The sequence below is a fragment of the Pteronotus mesoamericanus genome, unplaced genomic scaffold, assembly GCF_021234165.1.
Source record: "Pteronotus mesoamericanus isolate MK-2021 breed Mesoamerican mustached bat unplaced genomic scaffold, CSHL_Meso_final contig_42, whole genome shotgun sequence".
Lineage (NCBI taxonomy): Eukaryota > Metazoa > Chordata > Mammalia > Chiroptera > Mormoopidae > Pteronotus > Pteronotus mesoamericanus.
The window spans coordinates 1651765-1678801 of NW_026555157.1; the positions used below are offsets into that span (position 1 = coordinate 1651765).

The window sequence follows — 27037 nt, forward strand, 5'->3', positions numbered from 1 at the left end:
GCTAGGTCTGAGCTAGTGCCCGAGATACAGAACTGACATTAAAGCTGGTTTTTCCTCTTCCTTGAAAAATCTTTAATAACTCTTTTTTGCCTCTGCGATAAATTCTGAAACCATTATCCCACGATGTATCAGTATTCTGTTTCCTGTTAATGATGCATCCTCATACTGATCAACTTGTATTTTTAGCCTATTGTCCTGCTCGATGCTCCCTAATTCTACTTGATGCTTCCATATCCAGGCTTCTGCTAGAGTGACCAATTCACTCTTTCCTTTGAATTCTACCAGTTCATGGAGATCCAGATCGAATTACTTTTTTCTTTTTTAAATAAAGCCTCCCATGACCATCAGTTTACATTAAACTCTTCCTTTTCCACACTGCCATATATTTGAAATATGACATGGGGAGTTATAACTATACGGCCATCTCATTAACTTTTTTCATGCATCTCTAAAGTACATCTCTATGCAGCTTGAACATGAACTGAGTATTACTTAGATACTTGTTGATAAAGCCAATAACTTTTTCCGCCCAGAGGAAGCAGCTTTTATTGATGTTATCTCCAGAAACCAAGAAGACCATGTACCCACTTTTGGTCACCTCCTATCCTTCCAGAATCTCACATTGCTTTTACTTGGGGAAGGGATATAAATTGTCTTTTGGTTTTCTAAATCCCTAAGACTTTCTCTTTTCCGTGTAGCCTTTGAAACTCAGTATCAATACTGTTTTGTTGTTGTTGTTTTTCAGCAATGCTTCCTGAATCTATTTAGTAACAATGGGTGAGGCACCGTGAAGGATGCAAGGAAAACAGGAGTGTAGCCTATCAAAGACCCTCTGTCCAGCTTTAATGGCTTGATCCTTCATTGGTTGCATTTCTCTTAATGCTATATCAGACCATTCTGAATCACAGTCAAGATTTCTACTGCCAGCTCTAGACCCAGCCCCAGAGCCACAAGATGAACTAGTCTCTGTTAGTGATCTGCGAAGGCTTAAAGCAATCAGGCAGGCATATTTTTCTACCCCTATACATCTTTGCTATTTTCTCATCCAGTTCAAGGGCTACAGTTTCTGGATCAGTAGTGGAACATGTGATAATTTGGATTGTCAGTCTCATATTTGAGGAGATCATGTATGTACCAGTATGTTCCACACCACCAAGTCCCTTCTTTGCAGAACTGCTGTCAGAACCAATCACTGTCCGCATTCTTGCTTTCCACATACTGGATAAGCGATTGATATTCCTTCTTGAGTTGCTGCACCCATAGCTCCTGATACTGAGTCCATTGTTAGTTTGCACCACTGGGATCTCAGACATGGCATGCTTGTGGCCTTGTCCATCATCTTGAACAAGGACCTAAAACCAATAACTTTAAAATGATATATTTGATTGTGTGTTTCTGATCAGTTTGTAAATTGACCACACATATACCAACTGAAGTTGGTATATGTCACCTCAAATGGTACATCTAAAATACAACTCATTTGCTTTCCTCTTCCCCTACTATCATATCACAAACACTTTTTCCCAGCCTCTCAGTATATATGTCAGTTGTCCATCATTATTTTCTCACTATCTGCTTGTTTAATATATATGTCTTATCTTCCCAACTTTTCAATGTTTCCTAAAAGCAAATATTGTAACTTAAATCTCTTAATTTTGGTATTTTAAAGTACCTATTATGAGGCTGAATTCATGCTAGTTGCTTAATAACTACTGTGATTTACAAATTCATTATATTCTCTGGATGTAAAAAATGTGATAGGTTGAAAACAATACCTGAGAATTTCATTTTGATGTTTCAAAAAGATTGATAAAAATGTTGACTCTCTGTACAGGTGGGAGTATTAGTGTGCCAGAAGAATCAATTATAGAAAAAGGGAAGCTATTTCGGCCTAAAACCCTAAGTCAAATTATGGTGGAAAATCAGATTGAGAAAACAAGAAAACTTATATTAAAAGCTGAAAGGGCACGGCAGAAGATTCAGCAGCGGAAAAAACAATGGGAGGAACTGTAAGTTTTCTATGTAAACTTTTAATATGAGTCTCAAAATACCCTTAACAATGTAAATAAATATAAAAATTTTTCTTTAAATAAGAAATGAAACAAATAGAAACAGAGGTGGAGAGACTGGAAACTGGTTAGCTGGATCTTTCAGGGTGGTGAGACCTTGGTGCATCTTCTATGATCCTGAGTTTCAGGTCCTGGAATTCCATTTTGCTGATAACACTCAGAATGACTTTCCAGGATTAAGACATTCTTTTTATCCCAACATCAAGAAGATATTCTCCAGATGTTCTTCTAACATCTTATAGTTTTGGCTTTCACCTGTTGATCTCTAACCATCTGAAATTAACTTTAAAAATCTAGTATAAAGTACTTTTATTTAACAAGCACATATTTTCATTTATTTTCCACCTATATATCTTTGGCAAAATGTCTCTCCGTATCTTTTGCTCATGTTCAAATGAGATGTTAGCTATATAAGTGTTGAGTTTTAAGATTTTAAAAAAATATATTCTACAGACTAGTCCTCAGGCATGTTGTTTTCAAATATTTTCTCCTAGTCTATTGCTTGTCTGTTCATTCCCTTAAGAGGGTCGTTTGCAAAGCAAAACTTTTTGATTTTGTTGAAGTGAACTCATCAGTTTTTCCTTCTGTGAATCTTGGTTTTGGTGCTGAGTCTAAGAATTCTGTCTAACACTAGGTCCCAAAGATTTTCTTGTTTTTATAAAAAGTTTTGTAGTTTTACACCATATATTTAAATCTATGATCCATTTAGTGTTCATTTTTGCAAAAGGTGTGAGATTTATGTTTATATATTTTTTATTTTCTTTTTTTGCCCATAGGTATCCAATTCCTCAGTCATCTTTTGGTGTAAAGCTTCTATTTCCTCTACTGAATTGCTTTTGCACTTTTGTCAAAAATCATCTTGGCATATTGGCATTGGTCTATTTCCCTGTTCACTTTCTGATCCAATGATTTCTATGTCTGTCCCTTCCCCAACATACAATCTGGATTACTAAAGGTATATAATAGTTCTTGAATTTGGATAGACTAATTTCTCTTATTTTATTCTTTTTCAAAATTATTTTAGCTATTCTAGTTACTTTGATTTTTCATATAAATTTTAGAATACTCTTGCCTATGTTTATAAAAAATCTTACAGAAATTATGATAGGAATTGCATTAATCCTTGTATCAATTTGGAGAACATTGACATATTTATTATGTTGAGTCTTTTAATCTATGGACATGGTATGACTCTCCGTTTATTTAGATCTTTTTTGATTTCTTTCATCTGTTTTATTTTTCACTATAAAAGTACTATACATATTTTGTTAGATATATACATAAATATTTCATTTTTGTCAACTGTAAATAGTTTTGTGTTTTTAATTTTGGTGTCTGTATGTTCACATGCATTGCTAGTAAAGACATACATTTGATTTTTGTGTTTATCTGGGTACCATGACCTTGCTGCACCAAGAGAGTTCTTTTTGGGTGTGGATGTTCCTTGAGATTTTCTGTGTAGACTATCATTGTCATATGTAAATAGGGGCAATTTTATTTCTTCTTATTCAGTCTGTTTGCTTCTTATTTCTTTTTTTCTTATTTTTTTTTTTTGCTCTGGTTAGAGCTTTCAGTACTATATTAAAATAGAACAAAGACAGCTGGCATCTACATCTATTTCTAATCTTAGTGGGAAAGCATTTAGTATTGTTTACTTCAGCCTACCTATATAGGTTTTTTTGAAGTTAATGTCTTATTGACAGCATATAGTTGGGTTATGTTTTTTAATTCATTCTGTCAATTCCAGTTCTTTAATTGGTATATTTAAGCCATTTACACTTAAGGTAATTATTGATATTTGAAGCTTATATCTACTATTTTATATTTTATTTTCTATTTGTTCTCTCTTTTGTTTTTCTGGGGTTTTTTCCTGCTGTCTATGGTTTAGTTAAATATTTTAGGATTCCAGCATGATTATCTATAGTGTTTTTTTAGCAAACAGCTTTGTGCAGCTGTTTCAGTATTTGCTCTAGGTATTACATTAAGTATGCATGACTTAATACAGTGTACTGATGTTGACATTTTATCATTTTGAATGAAGTGTAAAAACTTCACCTGCTTTTATGACCCTTGCCCCCTCATTTCCCCTGTTCATAATATAATTCTATAAATATTTCTTCTACATACATTTTAAAACACAGCAGTATTATAGTTTTCCTTTAATCGTAAAACATAATAGACAACAGAAGTAAAATGTATTTGCCAATATATTTGCTATTACCATTTTATTAACTTCCTTTTTTGCTGTTCCTAGTTTCCTTTTATTTTTTCATTTTTATTTAGATAATTTTTTTAAGACATTCTTTTATGATAGTTATACTGGTGACAAATTCTGTTAGTTTTTCTTCATCTAAGAATGGTTTGATTTCCCTTCCTACTGTACTTAGAATTCTGTATTAACAGTTCATATTTTCAGCATGTAAAAAATATTGTGCTTCTTCCTGCTGGCCTCCATGGTTTCTTATGATTTGTCTGCTGTCATTGAAATTATTTTCCTCCCATATCTAAGATTTTAGTTTTCTCTTGCTGCTTTCCAGAATTTTTCCAGAAACTTTTCCAGAAAACTAAAGCCCCTTGTCTTTAGTTTTCAGAAGTTTTACTGTGATGTGTCTTGGTGTAAATTTCTTTAAACTTTTCTTTGTTGGATTCATTGAACTTCTTGAATCTGTACGCTTGTGTCTCCTGCCAACTTTGGGGAAGTCTTCAGCCATTCATTATTACAGTTATTTTGAAGTCCTTTCCTCTTTTTTTTTCTCCTTCTGGGACTCCAATGACACAAATATTAGATCCCTGAAGCTCTGTATGTCTTGTTGATGCTGTTGTTTGCTTGCTTGTTTGTTTCTGGTGTCTTTTCTTTCTGCTGTTTAGATTGGGTAATTGCTATTTTCTATCTTAAAGCTCACTGATTCTTTCCTCTGCATCTTACATTTTGATTTGAGCCCATCCTTTGAATTTTATTTTGGTTATTTTATTTTTCAGTTCTAAATTTCTATTTGGTTCTTCCTTATATCTCCCATTGTTTCTTAAGACCTTCTTTTCTTTCATTTGTTTTAAGCATCTTCCTAAATATTTGCTGAAGCACTTTTTAATGGCTGCTTAAAATCCTTGTAAGATTATTTAAATATTTTATTAAGATTTTTTAATAAAAAGTTATTTTAAAACTGTATATTCTCATTTAAGTTGAGGTCATCCTGATTCTTGGTAGGAGCAGTGATTTTTTTAATTAAAATCTGGACATTTTGGGTATTATGAGACTCTGGATCTTATTTATATATTGTTTTATCTGGGCTTCTGTCACTTTAGCAGGATAAAGAGGAGTGCCATCTTGTTATGAGTTCAGAAGCCTAAATTACCCAATCTTCCCCAACTGGCACCTGAGGAGGGACAAGGCTACTTGCTGGTCAAGAGTAGGAGTTCTAGATCCATTAGGCTCCCATTAATACCACTTTTACTCTTCAATTCGCCCTCACTGATACTGTGGGAGAAGGTGAAAGTCATCACTCTCCAATAGGCCTCCTCAAACACTACCTCCTCAGGGAGGGATGGATCATCTTGTTATTACTACAGGCAGTCCAAGTTCAAGCCATCCTGTGGGGTCTCTACTGACACTGTGGTAGTGTGGCTTGTTACCTCACTATGGGGATAAAAGTTTTGGTTCTTAGGACTCACCTTCTCTAACGCTGACCCTGGAAGTTGTTTTGCCTTGTTAAGGCCTGGAAATGGTAGTAATTGGGATTCCCCATTTCGCCTTTGCTGACATGGGTGGAGGTGTGGTCATAATTTTTTTTCTGTGGTGTTTGGCTGGAATAGAACACTTATTCTCTAGAGGTTTTCTGTCTTGCTATTCTGCTCCTTTCTTAATTATTTAACTAGAGAAAACAGGATTTTGTTTAGGTTTTGTTGTCTAAAACTATTGGTATTTCTGAGTTGCTTTTTTTTTAAAATTATAGATGAGATAACAATATTATATTAGTCTCAGGCATATAAAATAGTGATTTGATTCTTATATACATTATAAAGTGATCACCACAACAAGTCTAGTAACTTTCCATCACCTTACAAAGTTATTATGACATTATTGACTATGTTCCCTATGCTGTACATTGCATCCTGTGGCTTATTTGATTTATACCTGGAAATTTGTACCTCTTCATTCCCTTCACCTTATTCACCCATCCCCAAGCCCCCTCCTATCTTGAGTTGCTGTTTTCTTTGGCTCCAAGTCTGAGATATATGAGGCAGAAAGAAAATCTAGAAAACTTACCATCATATCCTTCCTTGGGTCCCAAGGTTCTCTGTGGTCTGCCTTCTTCTTCCCACATTTCAGAATCTTATGTTTGTTTTATATACAAGGTCTGTCCAGAGGGTATCCAGCCATGTACTATGAAAAATCAAGATATTTATTGAAGAAGATACAAGAAACATTATCTGTGTTTATGCATAACCCACAGACACAGACAATAGTGTGGTGATGGCCAGAGGGAAGGCAGCAGGGGGTGCGGAGGCTGGGTGGAGATGAGCAAGGAGGGGAATGGAACATCTGTAATAGTGTCAACAATAAAAATAAAGTAAAACAATAAATAAAAAGTCAACTTTAAAAAATGCTTGAGCTTTAAAAAATGCTTGAACTCTATAGACAAATAACATTACAGATTAAGAATTATACTTTTGCTTCATGATTGAGTTTGATTATATGCCTATAGTAAAGTAGACAAATTAGAGTTTATTGTTATGTTTGAGGCTGGGTATTGGGTATTTTTCTCACAGGTACAAGAGTAAACCTGCTGATGACTATGAAGATCCCAAAGATGTTCAAGCCATCAAAGAGGCTCAGGTGTATATGGGAGACTTCAATCTGAAGACAGCCCCAGACTACAAGATACCTGAGCACATGAGAATAAATGCTGCCAAGAAAGAAGAGGAACTGGGACAGTTAGACTCTATGGTACTTACCCACAGCTTGTGTGACAGTGAGAGGAACCTGGGTTTTTTTAACTGAATTCTTCCAAAACCACCTATTTCACTAGTAGGTCCATAATGACATATAGTCATAGAAATTTAGAACTGTAAAAGACCTTCATGTTTATGTAGGTCTCAGTTCCCTCATTTGTAGAAAGGGGGCATTATTCTAAATAATCATGAAAAAATACTGGTGGGAGGTTTTTTATTATTGATTTAATCTTCTCACTAATTATCTATTCAAATTTTCTATTTCTTTATGATTCACATCTGGAAGATTGTATGTGTCTAGGAATTTATTCATTTCTTCTAGGTTCAATTGTTGTTGTATAGTTGTCAATAGTAGCCTCCTGTTAATAGTGTTTCTGTGGTATCAGTTGCAACTTCTGTTTTACTTTCTATTTTTTTCTTGGTGAGCATAGCCAAACGTTTGTCAATTTCATTTATCTTTTCAAAGATCCAGCTCTTAGTTTCATTGATTTTTTCTATTGTTTTTTAGTCTTTGTTTTATTTAATTCTCTGATTTTTATGAACTTCCCTCTTAGATCTGCTTTTTTTTTTTGCATCCGATAGATTTTGAAATGTTATATATTCAGTTTCATTTGTCTCCATGTATTGTCTGATATCCCCATTAATTTCTTCATTGACCTATTGATTGTTGAATAGCATATTGCTTAATCTCCACATACCTGTGATTTTTCCAGTTTTCTTATTACAGTTGATTTCTAGTTTTGAACCATTGTGTTGGGAAAGATACATGTGAGATTTGAATCTTCTTAAATTATGGACACTTGTTTTGTGCCTAACATGTGATGTATCCTATACAATGTTCTATGTACACTTGAAAACAATGTGTATTTTACCACATTTGGATAGAACATTCTGTTTATATTTATTAAGTGCTTCTGGTCTAATGCGTTGTCTAAAACTGATATTCCAGATTGATTTTCTGTTTGAATGATGTAGCCATTGATGGAAGTGGGCTATAAAGGTCTCCTACCATTATTGTGTGCCATCAATTTCTCCTTTTATGTATGTTAATAGTTGCTTATATATTTTGGTGTTTCTAAATTTGTAAGTTTTACAAAGGTTATATCCTCTTGTTGGAAATACCTCCTATATTATTATGTAATGCCTTTAATTGTCTTTTATTACAGTCTTTGTTTCAAAGTCTGTTTTGTCTGACATAAGCATAGCTACACCATTTTCTTGTTGTTTCTCTTTGCATGAGATATCTTTTTTCCATCCCTTCACTTTCAGTCTGTGTGAGTTCTTAGATCTGAAGTGAGTCTTCGGTAGGAAGTGTATAGATGAGTCTTGGGTTTTTAATCCAATCCGCATTCTGTGTCTTTCTGATTGGGGAATTAGTGCATTTCCATTTAAAGTAATTATTGATAGGTAGTTCTTATTACCACTCTGTTAATTGTTTTCTAGACATTTTTGTAGTTCTTCTTTGTTCATCTGTTTTTTCCTTGTCCTCTTCCTTTGTGGTTTGATGACATTCCTTAGTGTTATCTTTAGATTTCCTTCTCATTATCTTTTGTGTATCTCTTATAGGTTTTTGCTTCATGGTTACTCTGAGGTTCACATATAACTATGTATATAACTTTTAAACATCTTTTTTTATATAGTTAAAACTATATGACTACACGCACACACATACGTTATCCACATATAAAAGGATACTATATAGATGACATGTGATGTATATTGTAGAATGTTCTATGTGGACTTGAAAAGAATGTGTATCGGTCTTTTTTAAGTTGATAACAACTTAAGTTTGAATGCATTTAAAAACTCTACATTTTTGCCCTGGCTGGTGTGGCTCAGTGGATTGAGTACCAGGCTATGAACAAAAAGGTCATGGGTTCAGTTCCCAATCAGGGCACATGCCTGGGTTGTGGGCCAGGTCCCTGTTTGGGGGTGTGTGAGAGGCAACCAGTAGATGTTTTTTGTTAATGTCAATGTTTCTCTTCCTCTCTTTTTCCCTCCCTTCCTCTCTTTCTAAAAAATAAATAAATATTTTTTACAAAATAAAATAAAAACTGCACATTTTTATGCCTCCTTCTGTATTTTATATTTTTGTTGTCATGGTTTACATTTTTATTTTATATATCCTTAACTATTTATTGTAGTTATATTTGATTTTACTACTTTTGTCTTTTAACCTTCACACCATCTTTATATGTGGTTAATCTACCTATATCTGACTCAATCAGTGAGATTTTTACTTTCATATGTTTTCTTATTATTGGATGGTGCCTTTGCTTTTCAGCTTATAAAAGTCCCTTTAACATTTCTGATGAAGCCAGTTTAATGGTTATGAACTCATTTAGCTTATCTCATCTGGGAAATTTTATCTTTCCCTTAATTCTGAATGATAACCTTGCTGGGTAGAGTTTTAGCTGGAAGTTTTTTCCTTTCAGCACTTTGAATATGTCATACTACCACCTTCTGGTCTGCAAGATTTCTGCTGAGAAATCACCTGATGGTCTTATGGGGGTTCTCTTGTACATAACAAATTGTTTTTTGCTATTGCTTTTAAGATCTTTTTTCTCTATTTTAATTATAATGTATCTTGGTATGGATCTCTTTGGGTTAATCTTTTTCTTTTCTTTTCTTTTTTTTTTTTTAACTCTCTGTGCTTCCTGGACCCCATGTCTGCTTCCTTTCCCAGGTTGGGGAAATTTTCAGCCATTATTTCTTCAGATAAGTTTTCTGCCCCTTTCTCTTTCTCTTCTTTTTCTTGGACTTCTATAATGTTAATGTCATTCCACTTGATTTTGCCCCATATGTCTCTTACGCTATCTTCACCTTTTAAACATCTTTTTTTATTTTCCCTGCTCTGTTTGAGTGAGTCCAGCTCCCTTGTTTCCCAGGTCAGTGACTGTTTTCCTATTCCCCCTAGTCTGCTATTGAATCCCTCTAGTATATTATCCATCTAATTTTATTCTTCAGCTCTGTACTTTTGTTTGGTACTTTCTTATATTTTTTAATTGCTTTGTTGAAGTTCTTACTTTGTTCATCCATTTTTCTCCCAGGTTCAATGATTATCTTTATGCCCATTACTTTTCTTTCTTTCTTTCTTTCTTTCTTTTTTTATTGCTGTTCAAGTACAGTTGTCTCCATTTTCCTGGCACCACTTCCCCCCGCCATACCCACCCCACATCCCACCCTCAATCCTCTCCTACTTTGGCTTTGTCCATGGGTCCTGTATACATGTTCCTTGATGATCCTTCCTCTTCTTTCCCCTTTATCCCCCTTCCCCCTCGCCTCTGGTTACTGTCAATTTGTTCTTTATTTCAATGTCTCCAGTTATATTTTGCTTGGTTGGTTGTTTTGTTGATTAGGTTCCACTTATAGGTTAGGTCATATGGTATTTGTTTTTACCACCTGGTTTATTTCTCTTAGCACAATGCTCTCCAGTTCCATCCATACTGTTGCGAAGGGCCATAGCTCTTTCTTTCTGCTGCATAGTATTCTGTTTTGTAGCTGCACTGTAGTTTTTTGATCCTCTCATTTACTGTTGGGCCCTTAGGTTGCTTTCAACACTTGTCTATTATAAATTGTGCTGCTATGAACGTTGGGGTGCATAGGTTATTTTGAATTGACGTTTCAGGATTCTTAGGGTATAATCCTAGCAGTATAATTGCTGGGTCAAAAAGCAGTTCCATATTTAGTTTTTGAGGAAATTCCCAACTGTTTTCCACGGTGGCTGCACCAGTCTGCATTCCCACCAACAGTGCACTAGGGTTCCCTTTTCTCCACAACCTCGCCAGCACTTACTGTTTGTTGATTTGTTTATGATGGCCATTCTGACTGGTGTCAAATTGTATCTCACTGTGGTTTTAATTTGCATTTCTCTGATGGCTAGTGATGCTGAGCATCCTTTCATATGTCTCTGGGCCCTGTGTATGTCCTCCTTGGAGAAGTATCTGTTCAGGTCCTTTGCCCATTTTTTAATTGGATTGTTTGTCTTCCTGGAGTGGAGTTGTGTGAGTTCTTTATATATTTTAGAGATCAAACATTTGTTCAAGGTATCATTGGCAAATATATTTTCCCATATGGTTGGTTCCCTTTTCATTTTGCTAATGTTTTATTTAGCCATGCAGAAGCTTTTTGCTTTGATGAAGTGCCATTTGTTTATTCTTTCCTTTATTCCCTTGCTCCAGGGGACATATCAGTGAAAATATTCTGCATGGAATATCTGAGATTTTCCTGCCTATGTTCTCCTCTAGGACTTTTATGGTGTCACAACTTATATTTAAGCTTTTTATCCATCTTGAGTTTATTTTTGTGTGTAGTGTAAATTGGTGGTTGAGTTTCATTTTTTCAGGAAGGATTTTTTCTGGAGCTTAACTTGCTCTTTTATTTGGAACATATCCCTCTATTTCCTTATTTTGTGTGTCTCTCTGTGTTTGTTTCTATTTATTAAGCAAACAGCTACCTCTTCTAGTCTTGAAGGATTTGCTTTGTATAAGCAATGTACCTTAAGTTCAACCTTGCCCTACCTCTTTGTTGTCTCTCAAACCTTTGTGATTGTCTAAGCAGACTATTTATTCTTGATAGGTCTCAGTTGTTGAGGGCATGACAAGACCTGGCAGTATTCCAAAGGTAGTTTTTTAGCACCTAGATTCAGGTTGATTGGAAGTCAGACTCTTAGGAACATCTTTTAAAGTAGCAAATATATATATAGTCCTGTGAGACTGCAGTCCCGACCTCTGCTGGCCTCCCGTTCAGGCTATTTGGAGGGAAGGTGTCTTTTTGGTGACAGTTGTGCAAATCAGGGCTCTTGATGAATGTATAAACTCTTTTTTTGGAGCAACCTGTAAGCTGCAGTGAGGCCAAGGGAGAGCACAAAGATGGTGTCCCCCAGCCTGTGTTCCCTGTAAGCTCCTTTGTAACCTCTAGATGTGTGGTAAACCTAAAGTCTGCCCCTTAGGCTGATGCTTCAGGTCAGGTCAATAGGCCTTTTTCACATGACTAGTGAGATATTTTAATCAACTATCTGTGCCAAACTCTTGCCAAGATCTGTCTCTCTGAATGTTCCAGTCCTGTGGGGCCTAACAACAGTCCCTTGTGGCCACCATTGCCAGGCACTTACGAGGTGTCCCCTGTTGGACTGCATTCACCTCCTGTTCTCAGAGGGGCTACAGGAGGGTGTGTGAGTGGGTGAGCCCGCTGACTTCAGGCAGGCTGCAGGAGTGCATGGAGGTGGGAAAGCTTGTAGGTGCCAGAAGGTAGAGGGAGCACAAAAATGCACCTACCAGCATCAGTGCTAGCAAGGTGGACTAAGAGTGCAAAAGTGGCACCCACCAGCACCTTCATCCCTAGAGAAAGTCCCAGGAGATGCTTTAAAATTAGCTAATGAATCTCCTTCACATATGGTCTAGGCACTTTTTAAATTGCTGCTTTTGTGCTGGATCCAGGCAAGTGAGTGAGTCTGCATGTGAGCTCTTAAAAGAGCTGACTTACCTTTCTCCACAGACTTTTGGGTCTTCTGGCCATGAACCCCATTGGTTTCCAAAGCCAGGTATTCTGGAGGCTTTTCTTTCTGGGACAAGTCCCAAGAGTCAGAGTACCTGATATGGGACACAAACTCCTTGCTCCTCTGGGGTGTGCTTTGTGTTTGTGAGCCCTCTCCCACTGTGGGTCTTTGTGCTGGAATGGTTTTGGGGAGACCGCATTTCTGCTTCTCCTACCCATCTTGGTGTGGCCCTTTATCTTTTGTTGTGGAGGAGCTAGCTGTGCAAGTAGATTTAAAGTCTTTTTCAGAGGGAGTTGACCCATGTGTATCGTAGCTGTAGATTTGGTGAGTCCATGGGAAGAGGTAAGTTCAGGTACTTCCTATTTTGTCACCTTGAACGAACCCCCACCCCCTGCCGGCCCTGAACATTTTATTATTGACCATTTGGGTTGCTTTTCTAGCTATTTGTCTAAGGTAATTCTTGTTTCATCTTTCATGTTACATCCATCATCATAGAAAAATGTTCTTTTGGCCACAATTTGCCAATCATTCAACCTGAAATTTCATAGTCTAACTAGAGATGATTGACAGGTATGATGTCCTACACAAAACTTCATTACACTGCAATGGCAGTATAAAATAATGTAGAGCACACCATTATACAAGTCAGAAGACTGGAGTTCTGTTCCCATGCTTAACATTTAATAGCCCTGTGAACTTTGTTAGTCACGTAAATCTCCCTAAGCCTCAGTTATGTTGTTTGTAAAAAGCGTATTAATAGCAATTAACAACAATAAGACATGTCTAGTCTATCTCATAGGGTTAATGTACTGGTCAAAGTCAATAAATGGTCATTCTTGTCATGATTGAATTAAAAGTACTTTAATAAGACTTTTTAAATAGTGTATTTATACATCCTTTCTCCCCATGGCCAGTGTTTATGTATGTGCATATTTGGAAAAGTAGAAAGAAAGGTTTGATGTGTAAAGAGGGCTCCTCTAAGAGGTAGTCTAAAAGGTATAGACTGGTTTGGGTTTCTTCTTTTAGGCTCAATTCTCAGTCCTCCAGGCACTTCAGAAGTGGTCCCCCCACTCAGCAGATGCCGGTTTCTGAGTTTAAGTCTTAATGCTTTAAAGGTTTATTCTTGAATATGTAAAACACTTCCTCTATTTTATTACATAGACAGTAAATATACAGGTTTAAATTTTATAAGGCTGCTTGGAAAAGTACCTTTTGGTCTTTTATTTTTTTAATCTGTGTATTTATTCAAGGTAACTCCTGAGAGTTTTCAGACCATCAAGTTGCCTAACTGTACACAGGAGCAGAGTTGAATGGATGCCTAGGCTCTGGTAGAGACATTGAGAAAACACAGACGAGGGAGAGAGCTGGTATGGGGGAGACATGGAACAGGATGGCGCAGCTTGGCTTAGATAAATGGAGAAGGAAATAAGGAAGAGTCCTGTAATCTCTTGGTGCGACATGATATTGAAATTCAGGATCATTACCTTGCCTGCACAAAAAGGAACAGTAATATGTGGCCAAAATACAGATTGTGAATAAGCTAAACTATAGTTTGGCCCTAGGCAGGCAAACATGAGTCTGAGCCAATGATAGTTGAGTTTCCATCAGAAAAGGACAGTTTCTTGTGTGTCTCTGCCTAAAGAATGACCTTTCCCTCCCTGAGACGTGGCTGAGTACAAGCTTTCAGGAAGGACTTCTACTGAGGGGTGGGAGCACGCAGAGGCCAGGGAGCCTCAGCCCTGTGAGCTAGCTGTGGGGTACAGGTCATATCCAGACCGTCTCCCCGTTTTGGAGAGGCAAAATGGGGAAAAGCCTAAAAATTAGAGAAAACTATTTAGTAGTGAACAAGAATGTTCAGATAAATTTTTTATCTTGAATTTTTGTTATGCACACCAGTCAAGAGACAAAAGCAGATCATATTTGAAACTGTCCTTTGTGTGAGTGTCATTTTGCTTCCTTTCTGTTCTTTTTATCAGACTCATTCAAAGAAAATGCACATGAACAAGTGCATCCTCTCTCTTCGAGACCTTAAAGTGGCTGTCATCGAGGAAATACAGTGCCTGGTACAAGAACTGAAGAACATTCAGTCAACTCTTCACGTATCCAAGCACATCCCCATTCCGAAAATCCCTCAGATACACCCGGAAGAAGTTCCTGAAAAGAGATTTCACTATGATGAGGAAATTCTCCTAGCTTTTAAGCAACAGAAGATGAAAAATGAGAATGAAAATGTCCCTCAAATGGAACGGGCAGGGTCTACAGGCGCAAATAGAGGATTCCTTAGAATCTCTTCTTTAAAGGACGGGGATTTGACAACACGAGAGTCATTGTCTAGATCATCAAAGGCATCAACATTCATTCTAGAAATTTCAAAGTTAACAGAATTTGAAAAAGCAGATCCAATTGATGTAGAGCTGGAGATTATGAAGAGAAATGAGATTAAAAACATGTACATGCAACAGTATTTGGCCAACAGGGTAAGGGGTGAGACTGTATTTAAAACTAAAAAAGAGTGGAGCAGGGAGGTAGATCTAGTTTCTTTCTCTCTTTCTTATTTATTTATTTAAAAGTTTTCTACATTGACCTTCCCCAAACACTGTCCAGCCCACAACTGACTAATGGCTTGGCTTCTTCCCCATCCTGGTTTTCTGAAAATCATTGCGCTCTGCCCCAAAATTTGGAGCTTTAGAACTTCTTCCTTTTTGGAAAGCTGACTAAACATTAGGGACAAATCCATGTTATTTGGGGCATTTAACTGAAATCATGGGACAGGGGAAGTGTTGGAGCAGCTTTCACATGATGGATGGAACATCATAAAAACCTTCCAGAGGAAATGGGCCACCCTCTACTTTTTATACCGTCCCTTTTCTCTGTGCGCTTTGCTCCAATAATGGGAATGTTCATCGTAATAAATGGCTTCAAATTGTTCTGGAGCTAGAATGCCAGCTTATTTTATTCCTAGGAAAAGCAGGACCAGACTGGGACCAGTTGTGCAGGAGGTACTTTGAATCTGGAAGGAAAAAGACCTTTCCTAAATAGATAGCTCCCTGCAGCCCGCCCTATGGAGTCCTTTTCCTCATTTTGTCTTTTCCATCTAGGCACCCCCTATAGCTTTCCAACTTTGTTCTTCACCATTATCTCTACTTTATCCAGCCCAGTATTCTCACTCTTCCTGCTTCTTCCTACTCTCCTCCCATCCCCCAATTCTGTGTTTCCTATCTGTGCTTTTTCCTTTGCTATTTCCTTCTACCTGCAATGACTTCCTTCCAAAGCTGAGTCATCATTCAAAACTTAGTGCAGTTCCAAACCCTTTCCAGATCTTCTGCCCACACTACATGCTCTCTTTTTTTAACCTTCCATTGCACCTATAACCGGCACATCATGTTTTGTACTAATTTTTCTTGCTGTTGTATGTGTTAGTTTTGTCTTGCAATCTAGGTTATACAGTTCTTGAGAGAAGGTACATAAACTGATTCCCCTGCAGTGGGTAGGACAATGCCAGACATATAGTAGGTACTCTAAAAAGTTTTGATTTAATTGAGTAATTTATTAATTACAAAATATTTATTGGATATCCTGTGAGCATGGACAGTGTTAACTAGGTAGTAGAGATTCATTAGTACTCAAATCAGACATGTTCTCTATCCTCAGAAAGCTTATAGGCTGTCAGGGATAAGAGAGAATAGAACAAGTGACACCCATACAGAGTTGGACATCTATGTAGTACAGCTTCAGAATGCTGTTGTAGTAAAAAAAATATAGTCCTTCCTCCAAAGAAATCTTAAAGTAACTCAAATTTGTTGGACGAACTTTTATGGAGAGCCCACTTATAGTCTAGAGCCACACGTAAGTTTAATTTTTTTCTTTTCTTTGTTTTTTTCTTTGTCTGTTTTTAAGCTACATGAAATTCTCCAGCCGTTTTACTGCCCCAAGCCCACAGATCCCTTCACCGTTCTCAGCACCAGTCCGGGCCCTCACTCTTTATAAGAGTTTGACCGTTGGTCGTGTACAGCCCAGAGAAAAGACATGAAATGGTGGGCCTCCCCCTATTGTACTAGTTTCCTCAGGAGAATCAGCCCTTGAGGCTCTCTCTCGATCTCTTCATCTCCTTTGTGATGGGGGGTGGGGGGAGAAGCTGTGCAAAAATTCCAGCAAAACCGAGGATTTAAGATCATTAGGAGGTCAGATGAGTAAGGTCTAGACCAGGACTTGGGATACTTAGGTTCTTACCCCAGTTGTGTGACAAATTAGCTTCGACCTCAGGAAAATCACCTTTAGCCTCAGTATCTTCATTTCTGAAATAAGATTAAACAGGGTTCCTGTGTGCCCATGATTATATGTATGTACTTGAAAATATTTACTCTGTAGGTTTGAAATTTTTCACAATAAGGAGTTGAGGGAAATACTTATTTAGTGTTTACTGTATGCAAAGGCCATGTAGAAATACTGTGGGGATATAATGGAGGTAAATATAAACACTACCCACACATAGCACATAGTCTCTGACTTATACCATTCAGTACAGCAAGAAGGGCATTCTTGATCAATGGCTTCTTCAATGGTAGAGAAAGAGCTGGAAGAACTGCAGTTAAAGAATTTTTACCACTTAATAAATAAATAAATTTATGTAAATGTAAGATGATTGATGAATGATTTATATGATTAGACACAATCATACATACCTATTTAATTTTCCAACAATAATAAGCTCAGAATGAGAAAATGTTTTCATCCAAATTAGTATTGTTAGATAGCTTAAAAAACACGTTTACCTGTTCTTCTAATATATCCTCAAATCTTTTTCTACCTCAGATCAAAGAACTGATTGTCACTTTTGATGCAGAACTCCGTCTCCTGAGACATCAGAAGCTGAAACTAGATACTCAGATGAAACTATCTGACCTGCACCATGTCACATTATTTCAAGAAATGCTTCTCCTCAAGAATTTTGAAAAACAGGAGAACATACTTCAAAAGAATGTTAATTCATTAGACAAAGAGGAACAGGACATGCAAGTATGAATGGGCAGGAGAATGCAAGCTGGCTGCGCCCTGAGTTATGGAGGGAACTTAAATCTTCTTTTCTTTCTTCTTCTCAACTTAATTTCCCCTTGTCTACTCCTCGTCTCTTTCTTGTCTTCTCTCTTTTCTCATTTTCCTGATCATTCAAGCTTGCTCTCTGTTTTTGGTATCCTTGGTCAGAGAGAAGTGAGTCAGGTTTTTTTAGTGAATCTGATGTAATATTTTGTAAGGTACATTAGAACAACATTTTCAAAAGTAAGCCTTTTACTTAGTTTATCTGTGCATTTCAAAAGTTTGTGTTTTTGTTGTTACTACCTACCATGTGAAGTTAAGTTTTGATTCTCTGCTATCCTTACATATATAACTGGAAAAGAAGTCAGGGAGTTTCTTAAATATGATAGCTAGTGTCAGAGTACTGTATAATTAAATGTCACAGGAAATGGTTTCTCTATCTGTATATATGTTAAATTTAAGGAGGTAAATTATACCACCTCTTTGTCTTAAGGGAAGAAAGATTCTATTAAATAGATATTACATACTGATAGAGACATTAGTTTTTAGGTATTTCAGCTTCACTAAGATATGATGTATCTTTTTTTTTTTAGTTGTCATATGAGGTGGGCAAAAAAATATCTTCATTTGTTCTTGTTATTGTTCATTTAGTGGAAAATAAATGAAACTCTTAAGGAGATGGAAGAGAAAAAGAATGAAATTACCAGGCTCCAGGACCAAGAAAAGGCACTCTATGCTGGTTTCCAGACTGCCCTTGGAGAGAACAATAAATTTGCTAACTTCCTCATGAAGGTCCTAAAAAAGAAGATAAAGCGGGTGAAGAAAAAGGAGGTTGAAGGAGATGCCGGTTTGCATTTCTTTCTTTTATATGATAATATTTTTTATTAGCATGGGGTAGAGAAATAGAGAAATCATCTATGTTCACCATAGCATAGACAATGCAGAGGCATTGTGGGACTTAAAGAGGCGAGGATATGAACGATTTAGGTCTCTATAGGTAAAGTATCACTTTTTTCTTCACTGCCACATCAGACAATGTGTGTGTGTGTGTGTGTGTGTGTGTGTATAATTAACTTGAAAATAAAAGGAAGGAAAAGATATGTCATGCAAACACTAATCAAATCAAAACAGGAGTGGCTACGTTAATATCAGATAAAGTAGATTTCAGAGAAAAAAAATTACTGGAGACAGAAAAACATTGTGTAATGATAAGTGTCAATCTACCAAGAAGACAAAGCAATCTTTAATGTCTATGCTAAAACAACAGAGCTGCAAAATATGTGAAGCAAAAACTGATAGATGTGAAAGGAAAAATAAAGAAATCTATGATTATGTTTGTAGGCTTCAACCCCTCCCCCCAACATTTGATAGAACAACTATACAGAAAATCAGTAAGGATATGGAGGGCCCAAACAGCACCATCAACCACAAAGATTTAATTGGTAGTAATAAAACACTTCACCCAAAACAGCAGAATATATACTTTGCAAGTAAGTGTCCACAATACATATACTAAGATAAACCATATGTTAGACTATGAACAAATCTCAACAACTATAAAAGAATTGAAACTATATAGAATATGTTCCCTAACTACAGTGGAATGAAACTAGAAATCAAGAATAGAAAGATAATAGAAAAAGCTTGAAACACTCAGACTTGAATAACACTCATCTATAGAATTCATGGGGTCTAGAAGACATCTCAGTGTAAATTTTAAAACTATATTGACCTAAATGAAAATGAAAATGCAATTTATTAAAACTTGTGGCATACAGCTAAAGCAATGTTGGGAGGGAAATTTACAGTGCTAAGGTAGAAAAGACAACAAGTCTCAATCCAGTAATTTAAGCTCCCACCTCAAAACCTCAAAACAGAAGTGCAAAATAAACCCAGAGTAAGCGAGCAGAAGGGAGGTAACGCTAAAAGTAAAGGCAGAAATCAATGAAATTGGAAGCAGAAAACCAATAGAGAAAATCACTTATATGAAAAGCCAGGTTGTTTTCTAGAAAATCAATTGATTGAGAAACCTCTAGCAAGAGTTAAAAAAAGGTAGGAAGAGAACAAACAAGGTACTAATATCAATAATGTAAGGGGCGATATCATTATCCTTTAATATCAGATATTAAAGGATAACGAGGAAGTACAATGAGCATCTCTATGCATATAAATTTGACAACTTGGATGAAATAGGCAAATTCCACAAAAAATACTACCATGACTCATCCAATATGAATAGATAATTTGATAACTAGTAAGAACATGAAATTAGTCATTTCATAACTCCCCTGAAGAAATCCACTCGTCTAAATAGTTTTACTGGAGCACTCTACCAAACATTTAAAGAATTACCACTCTTCTACACAGTATCGTCCAGAAAATCAAAGAGGGGATGTGGGAGTGGGACCACAGTTATTCTCTGTGGTATTTGGGTAGGTATTGTCTAAAAGTTTGCTAAGCTGCCTCTTTCCTGGTCATTTAGCTAAGGAGAGCAAGCTGTTGTTGGGCCTTCCTGTGTCTGCACCTGTTGGTATTTCCAACTTGCTCAATTATTCATCTCCAAGTCTGAGATATGAGGCAAAAAGAAGAACCAAGGAACTCATCACAATGGGTTTTTTTTTTTGGGGGGGGGGCGTTCTGAGGTGCATAGCTGGTCTGCCTTCTTTTCCGCTTTTCAGAGTCTTCTTACGTTTGTTTTACATGTAATGTCCTGAGTTTCTGGCTGTATTTAGTGGGAGAAATAGAGAACAGTAGATCTATTTCATCCCCCTCAAAACATTTTAAGGTCTAAATTTACATTTTGATGCTTTATTTTATAAGTTGGTACAGATCACTTAGAGTAATTTTAAGAGAGAGATTATACTTAAGAAATCTTCTAGAGAGTATGAGTTCCACCTCTTTAATTTGATGTTTTGTAAAATAGAAATTTCCAATTAGTGACCTGTGGTTCATAGAGGCCCTCAAGAAAACAGAGTTGGGTGGGGGAGGCTTATAATTCTTTACCCAAAACTCTTGGGGGCAAGTGTGTTTTAGTACTCAAAATTTTATATTTTATAAAAGATATTGTCTATGACATTATTTAAAAAAATCATAACACCTGTTAAGTTATTCATAACACTTGGTAAAGAACAATAAGGTGGACTTTATTTAGGAGGGGCTACTGCCCTCCTAAATAATGGGATTTTGTGGAAAGGAAGAGAAATCAGCGCAACTCTGAATACAACAAAGAAAAGTGGAGATTTATAACCAAGGAGGAGGTTGGGGGTCAATGGACGAAAAATTACTCAGAGGTAATTCTTTGCTAAACTGACCTAACAGGATTTTGGCTGAATACAGGTCAATGTGATAAGATTGTGCGCAGGGACTAATGATTTTGATCAGATATCAAGGGTACGGACTAAACTGACAAAGCAGGATTCTTCATAAAACTGGACTAAGTGGGCCAAGGGCAGTACCCGAGATCAAGGACTAGTCAGAGAGAAGACTCAGAGGGGACTGACTCAAGTTTGGCCAAAGGAGAGAGTCTTTGTCAACCCGCCCCAGCAGGGCTTGCTGCAGGATCTCTAAATCAAACATCTCAATAGTTCTGCAGCAACACATGAATATTCACACTAAGCAGGTTAGATAAAAATTATAAATAGCATTACTTCAGGTCATATAAGTTGTGAAAATCTTCTCTGCTTTCCGGGTAGTGTGGGTTGCGGGCCTGTATGACCAAACGTGTGTCAGGTGGGTCACACACAAGCAGTTTGGCTACGTGTTCTCAACCCTCTCTCACTCGATGGATTGAAATTAATTGCACAACTTTCTGCAGGCATTTCAGTTTGTGGTCTCTATGTCTTTAACCGTTCTAAACTCTTCTAAAAAACATGAAGTAATTTTCTGCTTTTTCTTTGTTATTTTCTTAGTGACTAACTCATTAAAAAACATCTTATTTAAAAAATCTGGGATTTAGCTTAACACAAGAACTTTGGCTTATTAACAGTGTTTTACTTTCTCCTTAGATGAAGATGAGGAGAGTGATGAATCAAGTGAGGAAGAATCCAGCTTGGAGAGTGATGAAGATGAGTCTGGATCTGAAGATGAGGTTTTTGATGATTCTATCTGCCCATCAAGTAAGTTGGATAAAACCATGTGTTCTCTATGAAGTGTGGAGTGGACCATACCAAGGAGGTCTTTTTTTTATTTTATTTTTTTTTTTGTCTTCTCAATTACCTCACAATAACAATTAAGGAAAGGGTGATTTAAGACATATGAAGTACAGTTTAATATAGTATTCTGGAGGCTCTTTGGATAATTGGTTTTCTGTTTCTTTAGGTGGCCATAGATGAGTGACAAATTAAATTATCTGCAGACTATTCATAGTTGACTGAGCAGCATTAATGCAGCACATTTCATTTTATAGAGAAACAAAAGATGGTTATATATATTTTTAACATTTTTCTTTTACAAAGGTCTCTCTCCTTGACAAACCCATTCACATTTTCCTGCTTCAAATCTGTTCTGTGAAGGCAGTTTTTACCAGTTTCCTGGTGGTGCTTGGCAATTTATATTCCTTGTTTTCACCACTGAAACCAGTCGGAAGTATCCTGACCAATATTCTTACAGTTTCAATAGATAAATGATTCAGTAGAAAAAATTTTCTTCTTAGCCCGAAGTTTATTTTTGTAGTCATTTCCTAAAAATTATAAATCAAATTTTAAAGTTTAATTCCAAATAAATTTTAAATCTTGTTCTGATTTTGAAAATAAGAGTCGTATTAAAATCATAATATTTATGAGTTGAAGAAAGCTAAAAAATCTTGTAGGATAGCTCACTGTTTTATACCAGGATTCAATGACTTGGACAATCTCACAGCTACTTTAGTGGTAGAACTAGGGCTAGAACTAAGGTTTCTAAATTCTGTTGTAGTACTCATTGTAATTATATTTTCACATTCTTTGTCTATTATCAATACTTGGTGGATAAATGTGGAAGTTAATAATAGAAATAGTGACCTTGAATGCCTTCTGTCACATATCAGCTACGATATGTCACATATCATATATATGATATGACCTCTCTGAGCTTCAGAGTCCCTCACCTATGAAATGAAAACAACAGTTTCTACCTTGCAGAACCTAGAAATGAGCCTTGAATGAAATAATGTACTTGAAGGGCCTAGCACAAAGCCTGCCGCAGAGTACTGCTCTGAACATCAATGCTAGTATCATAATCATTATCATGATTATTAATAATTTTTACCTGGGCTAAAGGAGCCCTAAGTGTAATGAAACCTTGTTAGAGTAGATCCACAAGTGGACATTAATAATTCTGAAGCTCCAAAGTCCACACTCCCAGTATCATTACGTTCCATAACAAATGGGGCTTTTTAAAAATTTTGCCTATCTTTTCAGATTGTGATGTGGGTCTTTTTGAGCTGGCGCTCCAACTTCGAGAGAAAAGGCTGGACATTGAGGAGGCCTTAGTTGAAGAAAAGAAAATGATTGATAACCTCAAAAAAGAATATGACACATTGTCCAAAAAAGTACGGTGCTTCTCCTTTTTCAGGTCTATTTATTCTCTCCCAACATGTTGTGTGTTCTCCCAGGTATAATGTTGCCGTTTCATAGCAGTGCCATGGTTTGAGACTTCTTTAAAGAGAAGAAACATTTCACACATTACCTCCAGTGTCTTTTTCTTCAAGCACAGTCACGGTGGGGACCATTGGAGTATTGTAACCTGAATCATTGGTTCCCAAACTTTTTTGATTACATACTTATATACATTAAAAAAAAATGTGTGGCCCATGTACTCACACAATATATATTTATTTATAAATTGTGTTTATGAACTATTGTACTAATACACAGTTGACTCTTAAACAACATAGGTTTGAACTGAGCAGGTCCACATATAACACAGTAAATTCTGCATCCCTAGGTTTTGCATCTGTAGATTCAGTATTTTCGATCCATGGTTGGGGGCCCCTGGGTGTGGAAGGCTGACTTAAGTTATATGTGGATTTTCGACTATGCAGGGGTTGCCACCCCAGATCCCCCACATTGTCCAGGGTCAACTGTATTTTGTATATTAGGGAGCATTTATAAAAACAAGAATTAAAAAGAAAAAGATAAAAGGAAATAGAAACTCAGGTATTTTCTTTCTTTTTTGCTGGGGTGTATGCTAAACTTCGGGTATAATTGTATTGATTAATATTCGCTTTATCTGCTCATTTTCCATCTTAGGTATCTTTCCTAGAGCAACATCACTTAACTTGATTAATATTCAGAACTATTTTTGATAGATTGCATCTCCTCTTTCAAACAGGAACTGATTTGGAAAACTGTCAAGTGTTTTAGAGGACAAAGAATGTGCTACAGAAATGCTATAATTAGTAGTTTCATTACTTTAAAGTCTGCCTCCTTTAATTTATTGAGTCCATTATGACCGAATATGATTCAAATCATTCTGACAAAGACATTCCATACTGAGAGAGACTTTTCATGCAGCAAACAGAAGGGAGATGAGGACATGTCTTCTGAGCTCACATTCACCAAAACTTACAACTCTGGGGAGGTAGCGAGTGGCTGAAAAAAGTGTAGATCATGACTTAGCAGGATGAAGATAATATATATTTCTGGCCTGGAAACTGGGATCATCCAGTTAATCACAGCCCAACAAAGCAGATCTTGCTCATGCTTTTACTCCCCGCAGGATGTCCTTATTTTCCACCTTTGGTGTGTGTTTGCCGAATCTTGTCACCCTTTCACTCCTGGGGCTTCCCGCAGGTCAAAATTGTGGCGACTAACCTGAACGCAGCGGAAGAGGCGCTGGAGGCTTATCAACGAGAGAAGCAGCAGCGGCTGAATGAACTGCTGGTTGTGATTCCGCTTAAGCTCCACCAGGTGATGGGTCTCGAGGGGTTGCCCCACCCGGCCTGAGCAGAACCTCCACACACAGGCCTTTCCAAAGAATGATTCGTGGGTCACTGATGGGGAGAAGAGCAGTCTTTTGTTGAGAATTCTACCTGTAGAATGATACCCCTACTTTTCTTATCCACTCTCAGGTTGTTGTAAAAGAGTCACATCAAATCCTATGTATTTCTCTCCAGCCTGTTATTCACCTGGAAGTTGAATCATGTCAGGCCTGGAAAATGAGGTGCCTGTAACTTAGGAATGGACTGGCGTGGCGGTTGAAATCTTGGATCTTGCACATGTGTCTCTTTTCACACCACATTTAAATAGGCATGAACTAACGATGCAAGGGTTATCTTCATTTAATCCCCACTCATTAATGGTAGAAATAAAGACAAAAGGAAATATTCTCGCTTTTTTCCCTTTTTTTGTTCATTTCCACATTTCACTTGAATTATAACATATTAAAATGCAGAGATACATACCAGAGAGAGAAAAGGCCCATTGTACAGTATTTTGCCAGGTACGATGACCTGGCAAAGAGAGAACAGCGTATCTTAGAGGAAAAATCCAAGATCAGCCTTACGTATGCGGTGCATCTGTGTTACGACGTGCTGTTGAGTTGGCGCTGACTCTGGGGGACCCTGTGAATGAGTGATGCCCACAACGTCCTCTCCTCAACAGCCCTGCGTAGCACTCACAGATTCATGCCTATAGTTTATTTTATGGAGTCAATCCATCTCATATTTTCTTCCTCTTTCCCTGCTGCCTTCTATTTTCCCAGCATTATTGTTTTTTCCAAAGAACCCTGCCTGGTTAGGATGTGCCCGAAGTAAGACAGTTTCAGTTTTGTCATTTTTGCCTTGTTTCCTCAGCAATGTTTCTGGTTTAATTTGCTTTAGGTAACCTGACCCAAACCGGGTTAGCTGTATGTGTCAATTTGCCCAGTATGCCAACCCTGAAACCTGAAATATTTGTTCCATCATTGTACTGTAGATATCAGCCATGATCTGTGTGCGAAGGCTTGCTGTCCCCAGATGGGTAGAGTCTGTCTAACCACTTGAAGGCAACCTCCTGCTTTCACATACTTCAGGTTGATAAAAATACAAGCCCAAAGACAGTGACCCAAACAAGGAATAGAAGAAAGTGCTTCCCTTGTGCTTTCTATGACTTTACATTTAGTTTGATCTTTGTGATTTTTGTCTTATTTTGTTAGATAGAATATGTGGTCTTTGGAGAAATACCTAGTGATCTTTCTGGAACTTTGGTCTTTTCCAACCGCTCGTTGGGACGGCTGCAAGAACGCATTGTACAGCTCCAGGAGGAGAATTCCAAGCAGCAAAAGCTTAACAAAGAATGGCGGGAGAGACGGAAACAGCTTATTCGAGAAAAGAGAGAGATGGCAAAAACTATAAATAGTGAGTAACTGAGGCCATGGCTTATCTAGTAATGTTTATTGATATTTACTGATAAGTAATATTTATTGATAAGAGGGAACTCTCAAGTGACTAGTTCCACCTTTGAAAACAGTAAGTAATCAAAGAATCAAGAGGAAACAAGAACACCTTCTCATATTCCTACTTAACTGTCTCTCCCGATACCATTAAATGATCACTGTCCTATTTTAAACAGATGAATTTTTATCATAGAAATGATTCTCCTGAATTAGAAAAGATTTTATGTATAATGAAATATAGAATGATATAATAATAACCCATGTATCACTACCACGCTTAAGAAATAAAACACTGAAGATACCCTTGAAGTCCCTTCTCTTCCTGATACCCCTCTGCTATCTCCTTCCCTAGGATCAAGCACCAGGTGAGTATACATGCATGTGTACGTGTCCACATACAATATGTGAAACTACTTTTAACTGTAATACTATATTACTCATATAATTTTATGGTTCACTCTATTAAACGAGTTTTTTAGAGTTATCCATGTTGCTGCAACAGTTACTCATTATAAGTGTTATTACAATGATTTTCAATGAGTGTGCTGCAAGAATTTTTGAAACATGAAATACCTATTTACTCAGAGGCACTGCCTTCTTTTCCCTTAGATTGTCAGATAAAAAAAAAGTGACAACAGCCAACACAACAATAACAATCTGATGTGAATGAATCAAAATTATACCTATTTTTTTTGTCAGATCGGCAACAAATAAATTTTTGGTGTGCTACAGAATTTCAGTAATAAGTTTATGTGTGCCATGAGGTAGAAAAGGTTGAAAATTGCTGTGCTGTAACAATACTCCATTGTAGGGCTCTAAGTCTTCTATTGGTACTTAGGGTAGCCCTCATTTTTCATGATTACAGACAGTGTTACAGGGAACCTTCCTGTACACATCTCCCTGTGTGTGGGTGGCTCCCAGGATGAGCATTCTGGCTAATAGGGGGACGTGCACATTTTCAGCTCTCAAGGGTGTTGCTACATTGCCTTCTAAAATGGTTGTGCCATTTTAGCGCCCCCCCGGCAGTGAGTGAGAGTTGCCCAGGCTTCTGTTCTCATCAGCACTTGATACTGTCAGACCAATATTTTTGCCAACCTGGTGGATGTTAAACTACACATAACTGAAGTTTTTATTC

At 36.9% G+C, this 27037-nt stretch overlaps 1 protein-coding gene and 1 pseudogene across 1 annotated transcript in view; one reads left to right on the forward strand and one right to left on the reverse strand.

The window, feature by feature from the left end:
- Window positions 1–27037, forward strand: part of CFAP44 (cilia and flagella associated protein 44) — a 100821-nt gene that overhangs the window by 67784 nt on the left and 6000 nt on the right. The window contains exons 23-31 of the mRNA XM_054577303.1: window positions 1835–2009; window positions 6837–7014; window positions 14493–14993; window positions 17329–17532; window positions 18202–18397; window positions 21555–21665; window positions 22947–23077; window positions 24321–24437; window positions 25663–25864. Coding sequence (XP_054433278.1) covers window positions 1835–2009; window positions 6837–7014; window positions 14493–14993; window positions 17329–17532; window positions 18202–18397; window positions 21555–21665; window positions 22947–23077; window positions 24321–24437; window positions 25663–25864 — 1815 coding nt within the window. The remainder of the gene's footprint in view (window positions 1–1834; window positions 2010–6836; window positions 7015–14492; window positions 14994–17328; window positions 17533–18201; window positions 18398–21554; window positions 21666–22946; window positions 23078–24320; window positions 24438–25662; window positions 25865–27037) is intronic.
- Window positions 859–1313, reverse strand: LOC129073671 (ubiquitin-fold modifier-conjugating enzyme 1-like; annotated as a pseudogene).